The 23,821-nt window shown below is 39.7% G+C and overlaps 1 protein-coding gene and 1 pseudogene across 1 annotated transcript; both read right to left on the bottom strand.

The window, feature by feature from the left end:
- Positions 1-5,740: 5,740 nt before the first annotated feature.
- Positions 5,741-23,338, bottom strand: LOC108440038 (annotated as a pseudogene).
- LOC119265214 (zinc-binding protein A33-like) lies at positions 16,197-17,116 on the bottom strand. The gene has a single exon (XM_037545072.1). It carries the CDS (start codon positions 16,927-16,929, stop codon positions 16,336-16,338), a length of 594 nt encoding a protein of 197 aa, XP_037400969.1. The 5' UTR covers positions 16,930-17,116; the 3' UTR covers positions 16,197-16,335.
- Positions 23,339-23,821: the final 483 nt, after the last annotated feature.

Genomic DNA, 23,821 nt, shown 5'->3' with positions numbered 1-23,821 from the left:
TTTGGCTGGGACAGTCCGATTTTTCCAAATAAACTGCACCCATTTTTCTCTGATTTTCAGATCCTTTGGCAACATATGAAAGCTCACATTTTCTCCTTTAACTTTGCATCCGAATACAAAGCATGTCTCTGCCATCATTAAAAAAAAAACTAAAATAAAGTACAAGCTAGACCGGACTCGGACACACCCCCTTCCACCTTATTATTATGGTAATAATATGGAAATCCCGAACCGTCAGTGGACGGGATTGGTTCATTAGGTTTGTGACGTATGAAACCCTGTCTGCATGACCACAGGAACTCTGGCTCTAAGCTTGATTTCTTTGTGGCCAGAATGAACTCCACTGTGCCGGGACAATATTGTACACTGAGCCACTCATATTGAATTGCCACGTTGTTTATTTTGTGTATCATATTTCATATTGTACTGCCACTTTGTTTATTTTGTGTATCATATTGTATATTGCACTGCCACTTTGTTCATTTTGTGTATCATATTTCATATTGCACTGCCACATTGTTTATTTTGTGTATCATATTTCATATTGCACTGCCACATTGTCTATTTTGTGTATCATATTTCATATTGTACTGCCACTTTGTTTATTTTGTGTATCATATTTCATATTGCACTGCCACATTGTTTATTTTGTGTATCATATTTCATATTGCACTGCCACATTGTTTATTTTGTGTATCATATTTCATATTGCACTGCCACTTTGTTTATTCATCCATAAATGTCAAAGGTAAACTGTACAACTGTTAATATTTATTTCTACAGTACATAGACAGTAGTTCATTCCCCGGTGGGACAGGTGCCACCACATTGTCTTTTGCATAGCAGTCATGCAGTTAGTTCTTATTTCTGTACTACACAATACTTTTATTGTTTTAGTATAATTTATTCCATTATTTATATCTAGTTTTAATCTATTTTAAATGACTCCAGCACTTCCAGTTATAACATGTAATTGTCAACATGCATTACTTTTCACAACAAGATCAACCACAGAAGGCCAAGTCAGTCAAGCCAGACAAAAGTTATTTTGGTATTCTCATTATATAGCAACCTGTGAATTAAAATTAAAACGACAGTCAAGCACTAAAAACACTTATTTCTTTCATTTGAATAAACTGAATTCATGTGTTAATTACATAACATAGTTTGATGTAGTACAGTTAAATTGAACAGATTGTGTTCAATATATATCATTACAGTGTGCAGAGTGCTACTTTAACACATTTTAAAAAGGATGAACTGGTTTAAAGTTTAACAAAGTAAAAAAAAAAGGTAACTTCTTGTTTTGTAAGCAAGTGACTGCTACACATATATTTATGTTTAATGCAGGTACCACTTTATAAGTAGTCATTGTTGTGATAATGGTGTTTCTATTAGCACCTGTTTACAAACACTTCTCCATACTGGAAGAATGGAGAGACAAGCAGAAATTGGAGAAAAAGCACCCCTTGCGGTACTGCTCATAATGCAGCTTGGGCTTACAATGCATTATGAATTGCGTTGTGATGCATGTTAGAATGCAACAATGCACAAAACCATGTCTGCATAGCTCAACATGTACTGCTTTTACATCTTCAACTGAAGTACTGGAGGGCTTGTTAGCCTGTTATCGATCTGCCAAACTGTAAATTACAGTGTTTTTCCTATGTTTGTATTAGAACTGAGTTTACAACACCTTACTTAACAAAATATATATTACTAAACTTTCTTCTTCATTAAAACTCTCACAAATTAAATGGTTAATGGTTAACCTAATTTGTCAAAAGTCAGTAGGGCTTAATCCTATGCCATTTTGCCTAATAGCTTATCCTTTCAATAAAAGATTTAATTTTGTAGCAATAGCAGCAAAATTTAAATAAAATTTATTACCTCCATAATTCTGTTGACTAATCCTCAGCAGTTAGCCTTTTAGCTAAAGTGGGAGTGCATTTTCCTGGAATGCATTTTGCATTTACATCTTGAACCCGTACCAACCACTTCCAAGCAGTTATAAAAACTCTTTTGTCAATTGTTGAAATGAGTTACGTGGAAAAGCAAAGAGAATTGTTGGTTATGCCTTATACACATGTTCTATACTCAAGGCCTACTACCTAATTCTTTATATTTACGGCATTTGGCTGACGCTCTTATCCAGAGCGACTTGCAATTTGATCATTTTACACAGGTAGGCCAAGGTGGTGTTAGGAGTCTTGCCCAAGGACCCTTATTGGTATAGTGTAGGGTGCTTGCCCTGGTCGGGGATTGAACCCCAGTCTACAGCATAGAAGGCAAAGGTGTTAAACACTACACTAACCAACCACCTTTGTTGTATGCTAAAACATAATTATGTACCACATGAATCTGTCTGTATTTACAATATTTTATTACATTTACAAGCTGGTTTTGGTCAGGTTTTTTTTCCCTTCTTTGAAATCCAGTTTCTCTGTGTTAAAACTGTGTGTACATCATACGCTAGAGCTAGTGTGAGTGCAGCAGACACCAGATGGCGAGCCAACCCCTGGATTTTATGCCTATTAACAGCTACAAACTGAACTTGTTCCTCCTGTACGGTAGGACAGTTTTGAACAGAACAATTAGAGTATCGGAAAAAGGCGAGAGACTACATTAATCTCAAGAAGAGACAAGGACCTTGCGATTTTTTCCCTTTTTTGTTTAACCCTGGAACATTCATGGACAGGACTGTCCTGAGAGCTTGAACAAAATATTGAGTGAAGTGTAATTCGCTGAATGGAATAGAATTCCTGTTTTATTTATTTCTTGGAAACGTTAGAGTGTGTTCATTGTTGTAAAATCTATTTATGTTAAAGGGTGTCATTTAAGTTGTCATTTGTCATTTGAAACCCTGAAAAGTAAGGGAAGTTAGCAGTACTCTCAGTTGCAAAAGACAGACAAAGTTTTTATTTTATTTTGTTACTTTATTTAATTTATTGTTATAGCCCCATCACGTCACCCCACCCCTCCCTCTCAAAAACAATTGGGACAACCCTACCCCCAGATGTGAATGCGCAAAACTGAGGGGTGGGGTTCAGTGTTAGGGGCAAGGGGTGAAATGGGACTGGGCCTTGCTGCCATGTTCAGTTTTACTCAACAAGGTCCCACTGACCAAATAAACACTGATCAAGTGAAATTTACAGCTCACTGCATCTCACTGAAACGACACAGCTGACTCAGTTTTACTCATTCCCATGTGTATGTTAAGTAACACCAATGAGAGAAAATGGACTGATACCATAAACAGAACGAATGCTCTGAATGATTTCCTGCACACTTAAAGACAGTTCTTCGGTTCTAAATTGTTCCATACTGTGTCACTCTATAGAACCTTTTTGATTATCAATAATTTCCTTTTAATCTGGATTCGCTGCTTCTGACCTTGTGGTGCATTTAGACAGTTGTTTATGCACCACCTTATATTCACATTCTGGTTGTAACCAGGCAGCAAGAAACACCCACCACCTTTAATCCTGTTTTACAATGTACAGCATGCAGGTCAGAGAACGCACAGCAGCTGTTTAGTATTTTGAAACGATGTTGCAACTTTTATTCACATCTGACAACAACATTGATTTTTCTGCGCACTTGATTATACTGGCCTACATTTGTTGTAAACATTGTTAACATTTCTTTGCTCATGCCAGACAAGGCAAATGGGCCAACCAAAGCGAACATATCAATGTTCAGTGATGCAGACAGAGTCTGTGAAAATGATCTTCTAAAAGCAGCGTCAAAACTTTCTGGCAGTTTGTGAGACACTGGGATTCTGAATGTTTGCATCCTTTTCTGTTGTGGATAATTTAAATATATAAGTGAATAAAACTACGTCACGACTCCCACCAGCTCGGCCGGTTCAGAGGCTGGCATCCCACAAAACTCAAATTCCCAGGATGCATCCGCTAAACTACTGAACAATACGTCAGAGTCATCGACCAATCAGGAGCGACTCATGCGATCAAGCCCCCTCTAGTGGTTCGCGGGGCTGTACTCAGAGAGAAGCAGTAATGACCGGTACCGTCAATGTAAGTCATAAAAAACATAAGTAGAAACGATTAAATTAACAATTAAAAATACAATAAGTAAAAGTTTTCTCGGCATAACTGATATAAATATTAAAAGAGACGTACAAATGAAAACGTAACAGAAGTGGGCTAATTAAACGTCAAACGTCGTTTATCACAGCTTCTTCTTTAGTTTAGTTTGACGTGTGAACAGCCCACCCGTATTCGGGTCTGCAGCAAACAGCTGAAAGCTGACAGCAGGAGAAGGTTGGGAACTCCTGAGTCAGAGAGGAAGGAGAGCAGTACAGTTCGTGAGCTATTGATTTGCTACCATCTAGTGGCCGGTACAAAATCCTGCACTGTGAACGAGTGACGACAGATCAGAGTGAATGGAGAAAGACAGCATAACAGTCACTACCTGTCGCACACTGAGCGCTTTAAAGACACAGCAGTATATCAGAGACTGGCTGTAGGTGTGACAGAGCTTTTTACTGACAGTAGGACTGTACACAGAACACAGTGTACATGTTGATGCAAAACCCTTTCCGTGCAAACCATTGTCACTCCAAAACTGAGTGGGAGTGGGAGGAGTTCAGTGACAAGCTGAGGGTTTTCACTGGTGTATAACAAATCTAGAAAACAGAAACAAGATGCTAACATTAGCCAGCTTATAGCCGGCTGTGAAGTCCTAGACAATACTAGTTACTTCAAATTGTCTCTATGTGTCAGAAAATTATAGTAACAGTTCTATAGTGAAAATGATTTAACGTTAAATATATAAACACCCAATTTTAGAAATGCATTGTTTTATTATGTACCTGGACTTATCACTTAATGATTGTTTGTGGGATCACTTTAGGGGCATTGTTACAGGTTAAAATGGTAGAAAAGTGGTTTTTCACCCTTTTTGACTCAGAGCTGTACAAAAAATGTAGATTAGGGTTCGTGACCCACCATCTCGACTCGCCCTCTCAAATGCTCTTCACATTTCTCTGCACAGGTGATGTGGAGTTTGGGAACGGAAGCTCTTCTCTGCAGTCTGTTTCTGTTGCAAACACTTGCTACATTTCCAGTTCTGCTAATAGCATGTTAAAGGTGAAGACTTATTAATGTGATCACACAAGATACAAGAGAAAATGAGAAAAAGGTACTTTATGTTGAAATAATAAGCAAACATTTGAGAAAATAAGTCAACACCTGTTTTTTTTTTACCATTTTATTTTCAATGTAAGTTTTACATTGATGCAACATTGTAATGTTTTGCTTTGTACACTAAACATTCACTGAAAACCACAAGTAACAGTGCAAACCAGTGTAAGACTTAAGAGACACTTAACTTAATACTGTAGGCTTCACTCATTCCAGTGCTGCACAATGTTCCTTCATGTATACATTTAAGCAATCGCTCATAATATAGAATTAGTTTACATTTTACCACGTCACCTTTTCTCAAGCTTTTTGGAGACAAGTACAAACTATTTATTGGCTTATTCAAATGCTTCCCTTCACTATTAACTCTTTCATAATCAGTGAACAAGTATCATTTTATTATAAAGTGTGGAATACAGGGTCAATGTCCATAATTAAGGAAAAGCCTGAAGCTCAAGTGTTCAACAGTGCTTAACACCATTTTAACAAATGGATGTAAAATGTGAGCATGTTGACCACTGAGGACTGAGCAGCTGTTTAGACTCCACTGTAGATATGCAAACCAAGCAATAAAATCAATCAATCATCTTGTTTATTTGATTTATTCCCAACAGCAAGTAACAAGAATTTAAGGAACAGGGGTTGAGATCACTGTGGTGAAATTGCTGGGTATCTGAAACAAAGTATATTTCTAACAGATTACACAGCAACAGACTCCAGAATTGTACTGTAGAACTGTACATGTAATTATTGTTTACATCTCTGCTTTCACATGTAAGAGTGTTACTTATTGAAAACATGTAATATGTCTACTGTCCCATTTAGGACCGTTACTTAAGGTTAAATGATGTAATATGTGACATTTTACTTGTAATGACAGTAAAGGGACATTTATCCCAAAAGTATCTTTGCCAGTTGTCTTACAATATTGTCAGTTTTCAGCCACTACATGTTTTTTTGTTTGGATTTTTTAAAAAAGCATGTTTTCTGCATGTAACATCTGAAACTACACTAAGGAAAAGTTTCATTAGATATAAAATTAGTTTTTTTTAAGTGTGACACTAAACTCCATGAATATGAAATATTCATAAATATGAGTCCAATATACCTGAATTTCCAATCCTTGCCATTGGACATTTTGCTCTCATGGACTGCAGATCACACTTGGATGGTCTACTACTTCATGTATTATAAAATAATAAAAGTCATATTACATCATTGTACTACACTGACAGGGTTTTCCTATGCATAGAATCAGATTGTTTAATTATTCAGTCTCTTATATGGATGAGATAATCAGAGGAGCTGAGTTTTTACCCTTATCATTATTACAGGGGCTCAAGTATGGATAGAGTTTCTCAGTGAAAGACTGACCAGTGAAAGAGTAGATATGAGATCTGGACTCCACATCATAAAAGGAGACCAGACCTTCCTCATAATCCACAAATACCCCCACCTTCTTGAGCTTATGTTTCACAAGGAGGGGAATAGGGGGACCTGCACTAACCTCATAATCATTTCCATTTCTCAGAACCACAGTCCAGAGTCCGTTCACAGGGCTCAGTGTAAGCTGACCCTTCTTCTTAATGGATTCTCTGGCCACTCCTACATCCCACTTAGTCTTCTCACTCACCTGCACCTCATAGTAAAATCTTCCTGAAGAGAATCCCTCCTTTCCCAGGACACAGGGACAATAATCAAATCTCTTTGGGTTGTGAGGAAGATTCTGTCTTGTGTCTCCATGTGTCACTTGTTTTCCATCATCAGACAGGATGAGATTGGAATGAGCTGTATCAGCATCCAGAGTCACATCCACTGAGGGAAACATACAGCATGTGAAAGGACAATGCAGCTAACAAAATTTACCATTATCTAGTCAATTAGACTGGATGGGCGAACTGCGAAAAGGGTTTTTGAAAATATATTTTATGCTAAATGAGTAAGGGAACTTGTAAAGTATGAGCAACAGTTGTGTGATGATGGTGATTTAAAAAAAAACAGCGTTTTAAAATAATAAAGATATGTTGTACCTGCATACTGCTGAATCTTCTTCAATTCGGTGGAGGCTAAATCCAAAAAGAGATCAAATTAATCAGATTTTAAAGAGGTGATTAACAGAAACTAAAAAGAAACATTTCATAGATCAATAATTCAATGAACCAACCATTCACTTGATATTTAACATTCTTCAACTAAATACTTCTGACCTGTAAATTATGAAAGTTCCTCACCTGCTTCTCTCATTTTCTCGTTCAAAGTTTTACTGACTTCTTCATCCAGACTCTTCTGAAGTTCAGACACAGTTTTCCTCACAGTCTCTACACTCAGATCAGGGTCAATACTGATGTCAGTCCAGTTCTTGGTGTGTGGAGGTCTGCACAGTGATGGGTAAATCTACAGTCCAGCAGGAGAGAAGAGAAATCCCTCAGCATGAGCAGTGCTGTTGTGTGATGTGCATTGTCACTGAGCAGATAGAGGGACACTGACCTGTAGGAGGTGGAGGTGGTCCTTAGTGTGGGAGAGCTGCTCCAGCTCAGTGTCTCTCCTCTTTAGCTCAGTGATTTCTTTCTCCAGCTCTTTAATGAGGTCTTCAGCCTGCTTCTCTGCTGATTTCTGCTTCTCCTCCATCACCTTAAGCAGCTCAGCCTGGCTTCTCTTAATGGAGCCGATCAGAGCAGTGAAGAGTTCAACACTGTCTGCTTTCTCTTTCTCTGTGTTTCTCTGATGGCAGAAAATTAATTAAATCTAATCTAAATTTAATCTTAATCAAATCACAGGGAATGGTGAGCATGTGTTTAGTACCAGTTTGCTCAATCCTACAAATAAAATGAAAACTATGTAATATTGTATGTATCATCAAGCTACTCACTTTTCTGAGCTCTACTGAGTGTTTGATGTCTTTGATCTTCTTCAGTCTGTCTTGGACCATCTGCTGCACCTCTGCTTGTGTCTTCTCCAGCTGTGTCTGTGGACAGAGGTAAATTATTAGACTTTAATTTTTATATTTCAAAAGGTACAAATTCTCCCATTCATTTTTTAAAGAGAATTTTTGAGTTATTCTCGGTAAATGGATATTCCAGTAAAACTAATTATATAATTACAATTTATATAGTTTAAATATGGATATTAGATGTCCGTCAGTGTGTCTCCCACCTTCCTCTCTCCACTCTCCTCCTCTATAGGAACAGTGTTGTGAGTCTTGTGGTCAGTCTCAATGCAGAACAGACACACAGACGTCTGGTCATCTCTACAGAACAGCTCCAGGGGTCTCTCATGCTTCTGGCATATGTAGTCCTCTAGGTTCTCTACTGGGCTTATTAGCCTGTGTTTCTTAAGCTTTGGTACATTATTATGAGGCTCGAAATGAGATTTACAATAAGTCAGACCACAATCCAGACAGGACTTCAGGGCTTTCTGCTTTACTCCAGTGCAGGCATCACATAGAACCTCTGGCTTAATAAGACCACTTTTTGTCTTGAAGTGGTCCACAACCTCTCTCAGTGTTGTATTGATCTTCAGTTCAGGTCTCTTGGTGAATTTCTCTTTACAGAATGGACAGTGACACTGCTCACTGTTGCCCCAGCATGTTTTAATGCATTTCATGCAGAAGTTGTGTCCACATGGAGTAGTGACTGGATCAGTGAACACATCCAGACAGATAGAACACAGGAACTGATCTTCAGAGAGAAGACCACTGGAGTCACATACTACAATGCACAAGTGAACAAAATAAGAAGCATTCATTCATTGCATCAGAAAATTATTGTAAATTATATTGACATAGAATATACGAATCATCATCGCACCTTTTTCTTATACTGAAAGTGAGTCTCAAAAGTAGGCTACAAGTAATGAAATGGTTTAATGTTTTTCTAGGATTTTATGGCTCATAATCTACATGTAGAGCTGTAGCATGACAGTATTGTTTCAAGTTCAAGCTGAGGCATCCTCTCTGGATACACTGTATTTGCCACTTTTAGCCTATTTTCTTATTAGAATTAACTGAATGAATTAAAAATGATGTATTAAATAACAGTCAGCCATGCTCCACCTTTAGTTAATAAAATACTCTGTTTCCTATTTTTTTGTACCTGCATACAGCTCTGTAAATGCCTTGCTATTGCGTCTCAGCAATACCTTGCACACCCTAAACACAACCCATCACTGGTTTTAATGTACTGCTCTAAGGCTTTAACATGTTGAGATAGTTTAGCCCTCAACATAGCTGCAGAAATGTAAAAAGCATTTTATTCTTGTTAATAATCTGTTTTCACTTTGACTATACTGGACTGATATAGTCACAAACATATATGTTAACTTATACTTATGTGGATCACACATGCTCCTTTTACCTTCTCTTAATTGTGGTGATGAGAATTCAGCCATCTCTGTCCTCCTTCTCCTCCGACACTGCATTACATTACATCACATTGAACAGCATGTATAATACAACATATCTGCCTTAAACATCCTCAAACAAATATCATATCGAGCACTTTCACAAATGCACTGGAGACCGCATGATACTTGCAACCTGTTCTCTTCATAGCATTGATCATTGTCACAAGTCAGAAATGATCACTCCCAGTTTTTCAATGACTGTTATTTTAAATGAGGGTTTCTGTTGTAGTTACTGCTGTCAGACCATCATCTTTTTTAGATTAGCTCACAAGCTTCATCAGAAACAGTATACTGTCATCTTGTTGGAGATAAATATACTTACATTACATTTCAGTATCAGTATTTCATCTGATCACTTTCCCAGTGTTAAAACACTTTTCATCCAACATTGTTTACTAATGTCGATCACCCTGATGAAGCAGACAGCGGTAAAAAGCCCATAAACTATGAATCTTCAGCTGAAGTACATACCTTTATTTTACTTCTTTGCAGGTTTTGGAGTGCCAGAACTGTCTGTGCTTAAGATCCTCTCAGAATTATGGAATATCCAGTAGTTTAAATCAGCATTTACTGTAAAGAGGCTGGTTCTCCTGGATGTGAACTTCCTGATTTATTCAGTTTCACTTTCACTCAACTAGTGTGACGTCACTTCCTGCTTAAGTTATTATTACATTATTAGAACTGGAATGTGGATGAAGTGGGGACAGCGCCTTTCTCCACATGCAGGAGATATGGAAGTGCAATTTACCATGTAAAAATACTGTTTTTGTTTGTTATATAAACTTACGTTTCTTAAAGTTGTACACCCTGTTTTGGTTTGTACCTTTTCTGTAAGTTTTTGTCACTCTCTACACTTTCTATCATTTATGTCTTTGAAGACTTGAATGGCCCGTATAAATAAAATACAAATGTACACATTCTTATCAAATTAAATTCAAGGCCTGTATCTCACTGCAATACCTGCAATCCTTGGCTTGCTACTGACAATAATATTTTTCTACAAGCTCAGTTTAACCTTGCTGAATGAATCAAAATTTCTAAAATTAAGGATTTATATGTAGTGAGTGGACAAAATATAAGAAACAAGATATGAATAACATCAAACTTTGACTAAACTAAATTGCTATTACAAAGTCACGGTTATCAGTTTCAATGACCGGAGGTCTGACTATCAGCACTTTAATAAAGATACAAATTAGGTGTACCTAATAAAGTGAGTGCATTCCCTTTCTGAAAAATTCAGCTGAAAATGTAATAAACTACATAAAATGATGTTCATCAAAACAAACAGGTTTAGTAAAGACGGACACATTCAGCCACTGGCAGCTTGATCCCAAAACAGAATATGCAAATATGCAAATAAAGCACTGTTAGGAAATGTTCCCAGCCCAGTGACAGTTTGGTACTTAGATATTGATTATCCATTAGACAGTAATGCATTAGAATTCATTAGACCTCTAGAGACATTGATGTAAAGCAGCATATGGGCAGCCCCACCCACAAGCTGGGTCATATCCTGGATCTGGTATTAAAGATTTAAATACAACTGTGTCCCTAATCTCTGGTGTTTTTCTGTATTTTCCTTTTAAATCCACATTATATTTCCAAAGGTATTCACTCACACATCCAAATCATTGAATACAGGTGTTCCAATCACTTCCATGGCCACAGGTGCGTAAAACCAAGCATGCCCCACCCACAACTACCTGTATATGTAGTTCAGTTAATGGACAGGGGAAATGTGCAGGCTAAGCAACGCTGTGATGCTCGAGCAGCTCAGTCACGTCACTCGCCATTGCTCTCGGTGTTGTAGCTTGTACATTGACAAGGTGGAAAATGTCGATTTATTGAAAGACCAGGAACCGGGACGTGTAAAACATGCACTGTGTAGTAAAACCTTTGACATCTCGAGCATGGGAGAAGCGGCGCTAGCTATCCATGCTAAAGGAGCTGGGTTAAGCACCAGGCTGCTGCTTCTGCGCGCGAATCAACCCGGAACCCCATCACCGGCTTTTGTTCACTCCAGTGACCAACGTGGCGCCCCCTGCCAGCTGCAGTGCTCCCCTCTCGTCCTCCGTCAAACAAGGCCCTGTCTCGAGTGCTGTGTCCGGAAAGACCTGCAGAGGTACTGCAGTCGTGTTTGTTTATCTCAGGATGAGCAACGTGAAGCACTGCTCTTTTGCGCATGTGGGTCGGTCTGGGAGCGTGATCTGTCCAGACTGATGTCTCATAAATCACACAAAAGATAATGCGTGTAATGTTACCCTTATCACAGCAGCCTGCTCGCTGCCACCACCTTTGTTGAGCCAGTGGGGTCTGACAATCACGAAGCAAAATTACTAGGCACCCACAAAAACTAAACCGATCCCAGATAGATTCTATCACGCCTTTCCGACTTTATTAGACACGGTTCAGTTTAGTTCAGATGTTGAGTATGGCTGGTACTAAAAATCTAGAATTAAAAGAACACAAAAGCAGTAATAACTCACTCTTCTGGAAAACCTACACAGCGCACAGTTCAATACAACAAAAGCAAATGATTGCACACACATGAAACACTCATTACACTGCACACTGCAACTTTTCGGCCATGATGCCCCCTACCAAACTCAATCATTTTCAAAGGGAACCCGAATAAAACAGGGTACAGATTGCAATTAAATATTAACATTAGAACTACAAAGTATGAAAGGGATTATATTTCATTAAGACTAGCACACTTAACTCTATAATAAGGCTTCCTGGTTTAATTTATAACATTTGCCAATTTTAAAATCCAAATTTTATTACGTTTAAATAAATATTTTTTTAAAAACACCCACAAAAGAGATCGACCTCACACTGACTAAAGCTCTAAAAAGGAACAAACTGATTTTAAACTGCATTTTAGTTGTCCAGGAGTAACCCCACATAGCCTCAGCACGGTGTCTCACGTGGCTCGGCAATCACCCCAGGCCACCCGTTTGATGCAGCAATGAGCTGCTCCAGCAGTGCTTCTTCACAGTCTTCTTCAATCAGGACATTTAGCAAGTCGCTTGCTTGGCAATTCTTTATTGTTAAAACACCACAATTAGAGTCAATTCGCTGGTGCTGGCCCACCCTCTCACCAGCAAACGACCACACTGCTGCTCCCCGCCAGGCTGACAATTCTGCCATTCTACAATGTCTGTGCTGCTCATGCACACGACACAAAAGTGCCGGCCCTTCTGCCTACACTCTAATCCAAGCTACCCTATGTGAAATCATTACACTACACTAACCCCCCACCATAATACCCATCTCCAGGTCTTTCTTTAAGCCATGATATAATCTCTTTGCCAGGCAGGGGTTCTTCCATTTCGTAAGGGTCTATGGCCACTGGGCATATGCGGTACAGTTAAGGTGGCAGGTTCTAAGGCAGGTGGATAGTGTCCATCTAAAAGACTTTGTACAGAATTACCCCCCTGCTGTCCAACACTATACAAGTCCTGCAAAACAGGTGCAGAGCTTGCAGCATGTTCCAACCTTTGTTCTTCACCACGTGCTGGTCTGGTTGAAGCGAATTTCTCTGGTCCAGTACTAGCCAGTGCTCCAGGTCTCTGCATAGCCCACCATGTTGCAGGTACATCAGCATCTGGTTCACGAGGGGTGTGTCTGGAAATCAGCCCACCTTTGCCTCCCTCTAAAGGTTGACCTGCTCCCTCCAATCGCTTTGTACCTGAAAAGACCGTGTACAAGGCTTGAGGTGATTATAATGGACAAAAAAACAGGGTCTTCCCTGTCCTGAAAGCCTAAAAAGCTCTTCTGAGATCTGTTCCCTGATAATAAATGGTCACCTTATCTTTTACCCATACTCAATCACCCACCTCATATTTTGGCCCTCATATTTTTAAATCATAAAAATACTTCTGGCCTTGAGATGCAAGTTCTTGGTGTCTATGGATAGCAGCATAAACTGATCAAAGTTTCCAACTCCTCCGCATACCCCCAACTGAACTACAGGGCTTTGTGGCTTCTACATTAAAAAGTCTGGAGGAATCACAATTTCCCTTCCAAAAACTGCATAATAAGGAGAGAATTTGGTACTAGAGTGGACACTACTACTATATGCCATCATGATATATGGTAAAAGGTCATCCCAATTCCTTTCATTAGCCTCCAGAAACATTAAAATATTACCAAACATTGTGGTAATACTGTGATTTATGCATTCCACTAACCTGTCAGACTGGGAATGATGAGGTGTAGTGCTAGTTTTATGAATAGCTAATAATTCACAAACTACCCAAAATAAAGCAGATACAAAATTCTTCCCCTGATCTGTGTGGATGCTACGGGGAGTACACCACCTAAGAATGAACTGCTCCACAACTCTTGGCACAGTTTCTGCATCTTGAGCCTTCATAGCAAATGCCTCACACCATTTACTAAAATAATCTGCAATGTCGATTATATACTTATTCCCCTTAGAGGTGATATGTAGGACCCTTACCATGTCTATACCCATCTTTTTGAAGGGGTACCCTGCTTTTATTGGTCCTAATGGCACCCAGGGCTCTGCTCCAGTAGTCTTAAAAACTGCGCAAAGTTCACATTTCCTACACCAATTAATTACGTCATCACTCCAACCTGGCCAATAAAACCATGTCCAAATCTTATCCTTTAACTTAACCATTCCCACATGACCACCTGTCTTTGAATTATGTAGGATTTGCAATAGCTCTGGGACCATTCCTTTAGGGACAACCACCTGTTCACAAAGGTCAACACTACCGACACCCCTCTGTTAACTCCATAGCACACCATTCTTCACATGAAGAGTACTCCACATGCTCCAGTAACCTCTTAAGTGTGCATCTCGCTTCACTTCCTCAGGAGGATTTGGACCATACTTCTCCACCCAGTCTCTTACTTTCTGAAGCTGTTAATTCTTCACCTGTTCCAACCTCCAGTCCCACTTTGTCCAGTCATTCTCAGTGTTCATACAACTGCCTCACCATAGTCCTCAATTCACTAAGCATGAGGGCATGAGATTGCATTAGCATTCCCATGGCTTCGGTGAACAATATTGTAATCAATAGCTGCTCCAGCCATCGTGCAATCTGGCCTTCAGGAGGGTCAAAACTATTAAGCCACTTCAGCGAGCTGTGGTCTATCCTGAGTGTAAATTGTCTCCCCAAAAGATAGTGCCAAAACAGCTTCATAAACGTGACCACTGCCAATAACACTTTTGGTAGTAGCATAGTTCCTCTCCATTTTACTCAAGCTCTACTTGCATAGACCATCGCTTGTTCTTTTCCATCCACTATTTGAGACAGAATTTCTCCAATGGCTGCATCACTGGCATCTGTATCAAGTAAGAATGGATTGCCTGGGTCTGGAAAAGCCAATGCAGGGGCCATAGTCAGACGCTTTTTTAGTTCATCAAAGGCATCTTGACACTGTACCTTCTTAGCACACTTTTCATTACATTGTGAACACACAAACAAAAACTCCTATTTGGTGAGAAAATCAGATTTAGGCCACTTTTACCTGCTGTGTAAACACAGCTTTCTCACTATTCTACAAGTCATGTGAAGACATAAGCCAGCCTTTTCAGGCCATGCTCCCCGCCAGCCAGATTGCTGCCAGATTTCTTTGGCCTGGCTCCTTATTTTAAATTGACCAAAATATTGAAGCAAAGATGGTATGTTATGTTATTTGATGAAAGCCTTAGACACTATTTACAGGCTAAACAGTTAGAATAAATGTTTAATTTTAAATAAATGTTTACTTCTGTATCAAACCACATAGTGAGTCATTAATTTTAATTTAGATATACTGTGATGCATTTTTATTCATGTCCACACAGACGTTTGAGAGAATGTATGAAATGGTCATGAAAATGTGCCTCGGAGGCACAGAGAAGTCATGGGAATTTATTAGTAAACATGTGTATGAACTTTGGCTGAACTTGTTAGGACAGTCAGAACTGGCCAAGTTGGAAGTTGTTTTGAATCTTCTTCCCACATAAACTATTTTCCAGACAGTGGAATTGATGATTTCTAATTGTTCTGAGACCTTTTTAAATTCTGTCCCAGACTCATGTTTCCACAACCTTCTTTCTGATAACCTCAGAGAGCTCTTTGGATCTCACTATGGTGAAACCACTCACTTCAACAGTCACTTCAACAATCAAGTGTTGACCAAACTAACTCTCCAAAATCCTCTCTAACAATGTTCTAATGAACTGCAGATGATGTGGTGCACTTGATTTCAATTTTAGGGATTTACAATAGTAATTAATGACTGTGGGGGTGTCCTAACTTCTTCATTGAAAAAGGGCATTTCCATGGATTACATTACAAAATAACACAATTACAAATGATTTCCCCAAGACTGTTTTATTTGTTTAGTTACATTACTTCCATCTCTCAATATTATTAAAATTAAGATCAGATGTACATATGTGTAAATATGCAAAAAAAAAAAAACAAAGGTTTTCATGGTGTGCCCTAAGTCTTCCACATGACTGCATAAAGTTCTAAACACGTTATACTGCACATTACACCAAGTGGCTTAAAAAATAAACAACTGGGTGTATATGAAGGAGAGATTATAACGATTTAAACATCTTTTAAAGATGTAGGTCCTCAACTTCAGAAGCCTCAAACATCATTTTTAAATTATGTATGTATGGAGTAATGATCCAGCTATGAAATTCACATCATTTTTATACACTCATATTTTGTTTTCTGTACATGGAATCAGAAAACAATTGTGTCTGCTTATACTGTACTGTACTGAGGAATTACTGAGTTTTTGAAATGAGTGAGATGATCAGTGGAGCTGAATTTTTACCCTTATCATTATTATGAGGGCTGAAGTATGCATAGAGTTTCTCAGTGAACGACTGACCAGTGAAAGAGTAGATATGAGATCTGGACTCCACATCATAAAAGGAGACCAGACCCTCCTTATAATCCACAAACACCCCCACCTTCTGGGGCTTCTCTCTCAGGGACAATAATACTGAGGGGTCAGCAAGAGCTCTATATACATTCCCATTCCTCAACCACACAGTCCAGAATCCATTCTTTGGGCTCAGTGTAATCTTCCCCTTCCTGTTAACGGACTCTCTGGCCACTCCTAAATCCCATTTAGTTTTGCCACTGACCTGCACCTCATAGTAAAATCTCCCTGAGGAGAATCCCTCCTTTGCCAGGACATAGGAACATGTGTCAAATCTCTTTGGGTTGTCAGGAAGGTCCTGTTTTGTGTCTTTGTGTGTCACTTTTTTTCGATCATCAGACAGAATGAGTTTGTGAAACGCTGTATCAGGATCCAGAGTCAGATCCACTGAGAGAAACAGTGTATGATAAGAGCAGATTATAAATAAATGCATTATCTTTCAGATCAGATTGAAAAGCTGCTTCTCCTTCTGGGTCGCGGCTAGTGTACACAATAAAAAAATTATAACTGTGTGTTATTAGCTTTAGCATATTGTGTTTGTTTATACTTATCACATTCTATGACCAGTCAATGCAGAAAACTAGGTAATTCCAAAGGATTAACATAGGCTACCCACTAGGGTTCACATAGTCTGTCCACTGTACTTTCATGACTGTCATAATGATTTTTTTTTTGTGACTAAAATATAATAAAAAATGGAAACTAATAACAACAAAAGATAATATTCTTTAGAATTTAAAGACATCAATCTAATCAAAATTTATTTGTTTATTCATTTTCTTAACCCGCTTGATCCAGCTAGGGTTGTGGTCATAAGAAAAGCAGTGAAGCCCAGATGACCCTGTCTGCCACAAATTCGTCCTATTCATTCTGGGGATATTGAGCCACTCATAGGCCAGTTTGGAGATATAATCTCCCTAGCACGTCCCGGGACAACCACAGGGTCTTGTCCCAGTTGGTATCCAATGGGAGGTAGCCAGGGGGCATCCTAAATAGATGCCTGAACCACCTCAACTGGCTCCTTTCAATGTGGAGGAGTAGCAGCTCTACTTTGAGCTCCTCTGAGATCACTGAGCTCCTCAGCCTATCAAATAGAGTGTAGCCCGCCATGCTGCACAGAAGTTCATTTCTGCTGCTTGTATCTCTGAACTCATTGTTTCGGTCATTACCCAAAGCTCATGACCATAGGTGAAGGTGGGGATGTAGACCGACCAGTAAACAGAGAGCTTTGCCTTATGGCCCAATCCCTTCTTCACCACTACATTCTGGTACAGCGACCACATTTCTGCTGCCACCTGTCCATGCCATCTTTTTCTAGGAAAGGACCATGATTTGGTGATGGATACCAACCATTTCAGACTCAGCTGCAAACCACTCCATTGCATGCTGGAGGCATCCATGTGGTGGAGCCAAATGGACAACATCATCCACAAAAGGCAGAGACGCCACCTTCCAGTCTCCATACATAATGCCCTTCTGACCTCAGCTACGCCTTGACATCCTGTCCATAAATATCATGAACATGAGTTTTGACAAGGCGCAATCTTGGTGAAGCTGAGAATATGGAATACATATTGTTACTCCTCAGTCCAAGGTTCAACTATCTGTCAGAGTCTTGTTTCCAGCACCTTGGCATAAACTTTCCCAGCTTTCCTAGTCTCTGGTCCTGACTTTAGTGAAGGAGGTATGTCTCTTCACTAGGTTTAGGAGTTCCTTAAAGTGCTCCTTCCACTGACCAACAATATTCTCATTCAAAGTCAGAGTTTCTCTGCCTTTGCTGAGTACAGCTTGAGCAAAGCTACCCCAACCACTTATGAGTCACAGGATGGTTGTCCAGAGCCTCTTTTAAGCCAACTGAAAGTCTTTTTCAATGACCTCTCCAAACTCCTCATGTTTCGGATTTTTCTTCTGCTGCTATTGCCGCTGCAACCTTTTTTGCCCATTGATACTTATCAGCTGAGTCAGAAGTCTTCCATGCCAACCATTCCCTAAAGGCCTCCTTCTTCAGCTTGACTGTCTCCCTCACCACCTGGATCAAACAGCAGGCCCTCGGATTGCTGTGCCTGGCAGCTTCCAAAATGGAGGTTTTGAGTCCAATTGAACTTCATGTCTTCTATCTCCTTGTTGTTTGGCGCATAAGCACACACAACAGCGTTTTTCTCTCTGCAGTTTGCATTGAGGTAACCTTGTCCACTATGACAAATTTAATTGCATGGTAGACAGCCAGGGGCATGTGAATATTTTCACACCACAAACAACACTTCTCAGTGGGGACCTACCCCTCTCAACCTCCCACACAAGCTCTGCAACTACCACTCCCACGACAGGAAAAGATTCTTTCTACTATAAACCTCAATTTGAAACACACATTTTGTCAAGCATTTGTCTCACCTGTTTCTCTCATCTTCTTATCCAGACTCTTCTGAAGTTCAGACAGAACTTTCCTCATAGTCTCTATACTCAGATGAGGGTCTATACTGATGTCAGTCCAGTTCTTGGTGTGTGGAGGTTTGCAGAATGATGGGTAAATCTACAGTCCAGCAGGAGAGAGGAGAAATCCCTCAGCATGAGCAGTGCTGTTGTGTGATGTGCTGCATTGTCATTGAGCAGATAGAGGGTCACTGACCTGTAGGAGATGGAGGTGGTCCTCAGTGTGGGAGAGCTGCTCCAGCTCAGTGTCTCTCCTCTTTAACTTAGTGATTTCCTGCTCCAGCTCTTTAATGAGGACTTCAGCCTGCTTCTCTGCTGCTTTCTGCTTCTCCTCCATCACTTCAAGCAGCTCAGCCTGGCTTCTCTCAATGGAGCAGATCAAAGCAGTGAATACTTCAACACTGTCTGCTTTCTCTTTCTCTGTGTTTCTCTGACGGAAGAACATTTTGGGATTTTCACTGTATCTGTTTTGATCATATAATTTTATCATGCTGTTGAAAGTCTTTTTAAAATTATTTTTGGTTTATTGTTTATTTGGATGCCTTGAAGAATTATACAATTTATAAATATTATATAAAATGGCAGAATTATGTTGTTACAAGAAATATTTACCCACTTTTCTGAGCTCTACTGAGTGTTTGATGTCTTTGATCTTCTTCAGTCTGTCTTGGATCATCTGCTGCACCTCCATCTGTGTCTTTACCAGCTGTGTCTGTAGGTAGAGGGGAAGAGTGAAATTATTTACTCAGATTTTTAAGCAATGTTAGATGTTATAAATGATTATTTGAGCTTCAATAATCTGTTGAGATTTTAATCTGTGTATCTCACCTTTCTTTCTCCACTCTCCTTGTCTATAGGAACAGTGTTGTGATTCTTATGATCTCCTTCAGTGCAGAACAGACATACACACACCTGGTCATCTCTACAGAACAGCTCTAGGGGTCTCTCGTGCTTCTGGCATAAGTAGGCCTGCGGGTTCTCCACTGGGTCAATTATTTTATGTTTTCTGAGGTTCCCAACTGTATGCAGCTCTAGATGAGACTCACAAAAAGTTGCTCCACAGTTAAGACATGATTTCAAGGCCTTCTGCTTCACTCCAGTGCAGACATCACAAAGAATCTCAGGTTTAAACAGACCATTTTTCTTCTTGACGTGGTCCACAACCTCTCTCAGTGTTGTATTGGTCTTCAGTTCAGGTCTCTTGGTGAATTTCTCTTTACAGAATGGACAGTGACAGTGTTGACTGTTGTCCCAGTACTGTGTAAGGCAGGTTTTACAGAAGTTGTGTCCACATGGAGTGGAGACTGGATCAGTTAATACATCCAGACAGATAGAACACTGGAACTGATCTTCAGACAGGAGACCGCTGGTGTCATGTGCAACTGTGTTTCACAGATTATGAGGGACAAATGTAAGTTTTTGCATTTCAAATATATCAACTATCAGAGAACTAATTTCTTAGTCACTTCCTCAGATGGATAGAATGTTCCTTTATGTGCATCCAATAAACAAATGTCCAAACTAAAACTGTTGGGTATTCCCCTTTACTGAGACATTTCTCTACAGAAACAAACTATTTTACCAGAGATGTTAAAATATATCACCAGTGATAAAGATGACAAAACTTTAATTGTCGTATTATAATCCAGTCAAGACTTTCATTGTTACAACAATTGCAGTAAGAACCATATGTTCTGGCCACAGAGCTCCCACCCATTCTGTAAGTGTCTTGTGAATATGAACAACTGACATCTCACCTGACCTGTCACCTAATGCAGCTCACCCCCTAGTGTTCCCAAGATCTTACTCAAATATTTACAGAGACAAATTACACATCAGCCTAATTTGGCTCCTACGCCCAATACAAATATTTTCCACACTGGTGTCCAGGTGTGGTTTTGTTTTTGTCACGGTTGGCTCCTCCCACTACTCCATGTGCCTCTTTGTTTTGATCTTCCATGTGCGTTTGTTTTGGTTTTCTAGTCCTGCCCCCTTGCTTCGTGACTCCATCCCTGATTGTCTCCACCTGTTTTCCACCTGTCCTTTGTTTTCCATGTGTATTTAAGCCCTGTGTTTGCCGCTTGCGTTTGCTGGTCTTTGTATTGGTCTCTGTTGTTTGTTATCTGCTGTGTTGGATGTTCTGTTGAATTCTGGTGTCTGTCATGCCTGCCCCCTGATCTTTCCGTATTGGCTACTTGAACTTGGACTGTTATGAGATTAACTGATAACTGGTGTTTTTAAGTTAAGTGATACTTTTTTAATCCCACAAACAGGGAAATTCCACCTCCGTATTTAACCCATCTGTGAAGTGAAACACCACGTACATACTACTGAATACACACACCCTAGGGAGCAGTGAGCACACTTGCCCGGAGCGGTGGGCAGCCCACTCCACAGCACCTGGGGAGCAATTGGGGGTTAGGTGTCTTGCTCAAGGACACCACAGTCATGGACTGTCAGCACTGGGGATCGAACCGGCAACCTTCCTGTCACAGGGCCAGTTCCCTAACCTCCAAAACTGTTTTAGGGGTTAAACCAGCCCTGATATTAAAGATTGTAAAGACTTCTAAAACTACATGACTAAGTTGTTTAAATTTTAATGCATTCTATTAATTTATATCACATCTTATTCTATTTACTTGCACACACTTGGTGCCGCATCAGTACTGGTGTCTTATCACTGTTCTTTATCATGTGTTAAGATTTTCTGGCATAATGACTGCACTTTTCTCTATATGTAGTATTTGGTCACTGTTTGCATTATTACCTAATAACAGTCACTCTAAATGAAAAGTATTTAAATTAATTAATCTCATGTGCTGTACAGTATATGTCCAGTGTGCAACTTACAGCCAGATGGTTCATCTACATTGCTCCTTTCACTTTCTCTTTGTTGAAGTGATGAGGATTCTGCCATTTCCTTCCTCCTCCTTTTTGAGCCTTTTCCAAAAGATATCATGTCAGCCATCTCACACATTTAACATTATAAAGTATTAACATGAATGTTAATTAAATACACATCAAACACGCACAGCTAACCGTTAAAACATTATTCAACTTCATTTTGCTCCCTCAGGTCTACAAAGCCTTGAGCAAATCTAAACTCATGTGATAAGTTAAGATTAAAAAGTCATGTGGGGAGCAACAATAGATTCAGAAGTAATATATAACTTCAAAAAGTCAAATAGTTGTGTTTGTGGAGTTTTGAGAACAGCAACTCGAATCAAAAGGTTCCACAATAAAGATTTAAAGGTATATGCAAAATATGAGTTGTCAGACAATGGGGATGTGTTTCCAAAGCTGCTGTGAGGCTTACGGTGACTGTATGAGTTATAAATATGAGTGGATATGACTGACAGTATTCATAAATCAACCGTTGCAGAATTCTTAAAATATATCATTGCATGACATAGTTTGAAAGATTCATACACAGTGTTTTCGCTTCTTTAAGTCAATCTCTCAGTTTTCAACTCATACGGTTAAAATTTTGGTCCCAAACTTGAAAGCTTTATTTTGTTTGGGGGGGGGGGGGTAGAATTTTAGGCAGTCGTGCAAAATGTGCCATTTTCATTTATTCATTTGTTTTTTCTGCTTTACTTAAAAAAGCAAACAGCAAACGTGTCATAACGAGGACAGACGACAATATATACTCATCAAAGCGCGGACGCAACTTTTTGAACTGAGCGGGGGCCAATCAGATTGTTGATATGTGGCGGGGTAACCGACTGAGTCACGCCCACAGACAAACACTGAGCCTGCACACTGAAATGCTCAGCGAGTGGGAGATGTGACTTATTACATTAGATTGTTCATTTTTAGGCTCCGAGCTGCTTTGGGACCCAGAACTTGCCTATAACTGCTCACAGACCTCTCTTTGCACCTCAGCCTGCGCGTGTGTGAGCGAGGCGCCACGAAGCGGCCCAGTTTTCGGCTCACCTTAATGAAAACACGGCGTTCACGTAAACAGTACAGCTACTGCAGATTTTTAGAATGTAACGGTACAAACTTCGCTATTTAATGAGCACAAACGGACCTCAGAAACGGTTCAGAACGAGGTATTATTATTTAAACTGTTGCAATCCTGAAATCAGGGGGTGCTGCAGCCCCTCAGCACCCCAACTTCTCGCATCCATGAAGATGCACAAACGTTTATTTTTGTGTCGACTTACACTCAGGGGGCTCGCCCAGGAAATCACTTCTGCTACTTTTCCGAGACGGTCGTGATGAAGAACATGCCATTTTCCTCCTCTTCTGGTTTGAACCCTTTTAGCTAGAAATCACATTATTCAGCTCACTCTTCCAGCAGTGTAGAGAACTGCGACTGGATATCTCAGACAGAACCGTACGTTATATTCACCTCAGAATCGCTGAATAAACACACAGCAGTCTCGAAAGACACCACGTGTAGTCTAGACAAACCTAGACGAAGATTTAGAAGGTATACTTTCGCTTTCTCAACTGATGTGATGTCATCATCCTTCTCACCTCTCATTTGTTGTGGATTTCTATTGGACTGGTTGGATTGGATCCACGACATGTTTACACGTTTGAAAAAGAGCGCAAAAACGTACGCAGGGGGTTCTCAGTAGAAACTTAGACAGGGGGAGGTTGTGGTCCGTACTCATCTTAGCAACTCAGGAACAGCGTATAGAAGGTGGGAAATGCAGCGCTAAGTCTACCTCTGGGCTTGTAATGTTGGCTCAGCTAAGCCCTGACACTCAGCTACAACCACAGACATCATATCCCCTTCTAAAACAGAGCATAGCATGACAAATGAGCAGAGCATGACAAGAACTAAATATCCTAAAATAGACATAAACACATTTCTTTATGTTTAAACGAAACAGATCCACACATTAACTCGCTGGCTATGTTTCACAGATTAATGCTGTACT

The sequence above is a fragment of the Pygocentrus nattereri genome, chromosome 2, assembly GCF_015220715.1.
Source record: "Pygocentrus nattereri isolate fPygNat1 chromosome 2, fPygNat1.pri, whole genome shotgun sequence".
Lineage (NCBI taxonomy): Eukaryota > Metazoa > Chordata > Actinopteri > Characiformes > Serrasalmidae > Pygocentrus > Pygocentrus nattereri.
Note: the sequence above shows the minus strand (reverse complement) of the source record. Positions and strands in the feature narration are given on the sequence as shown.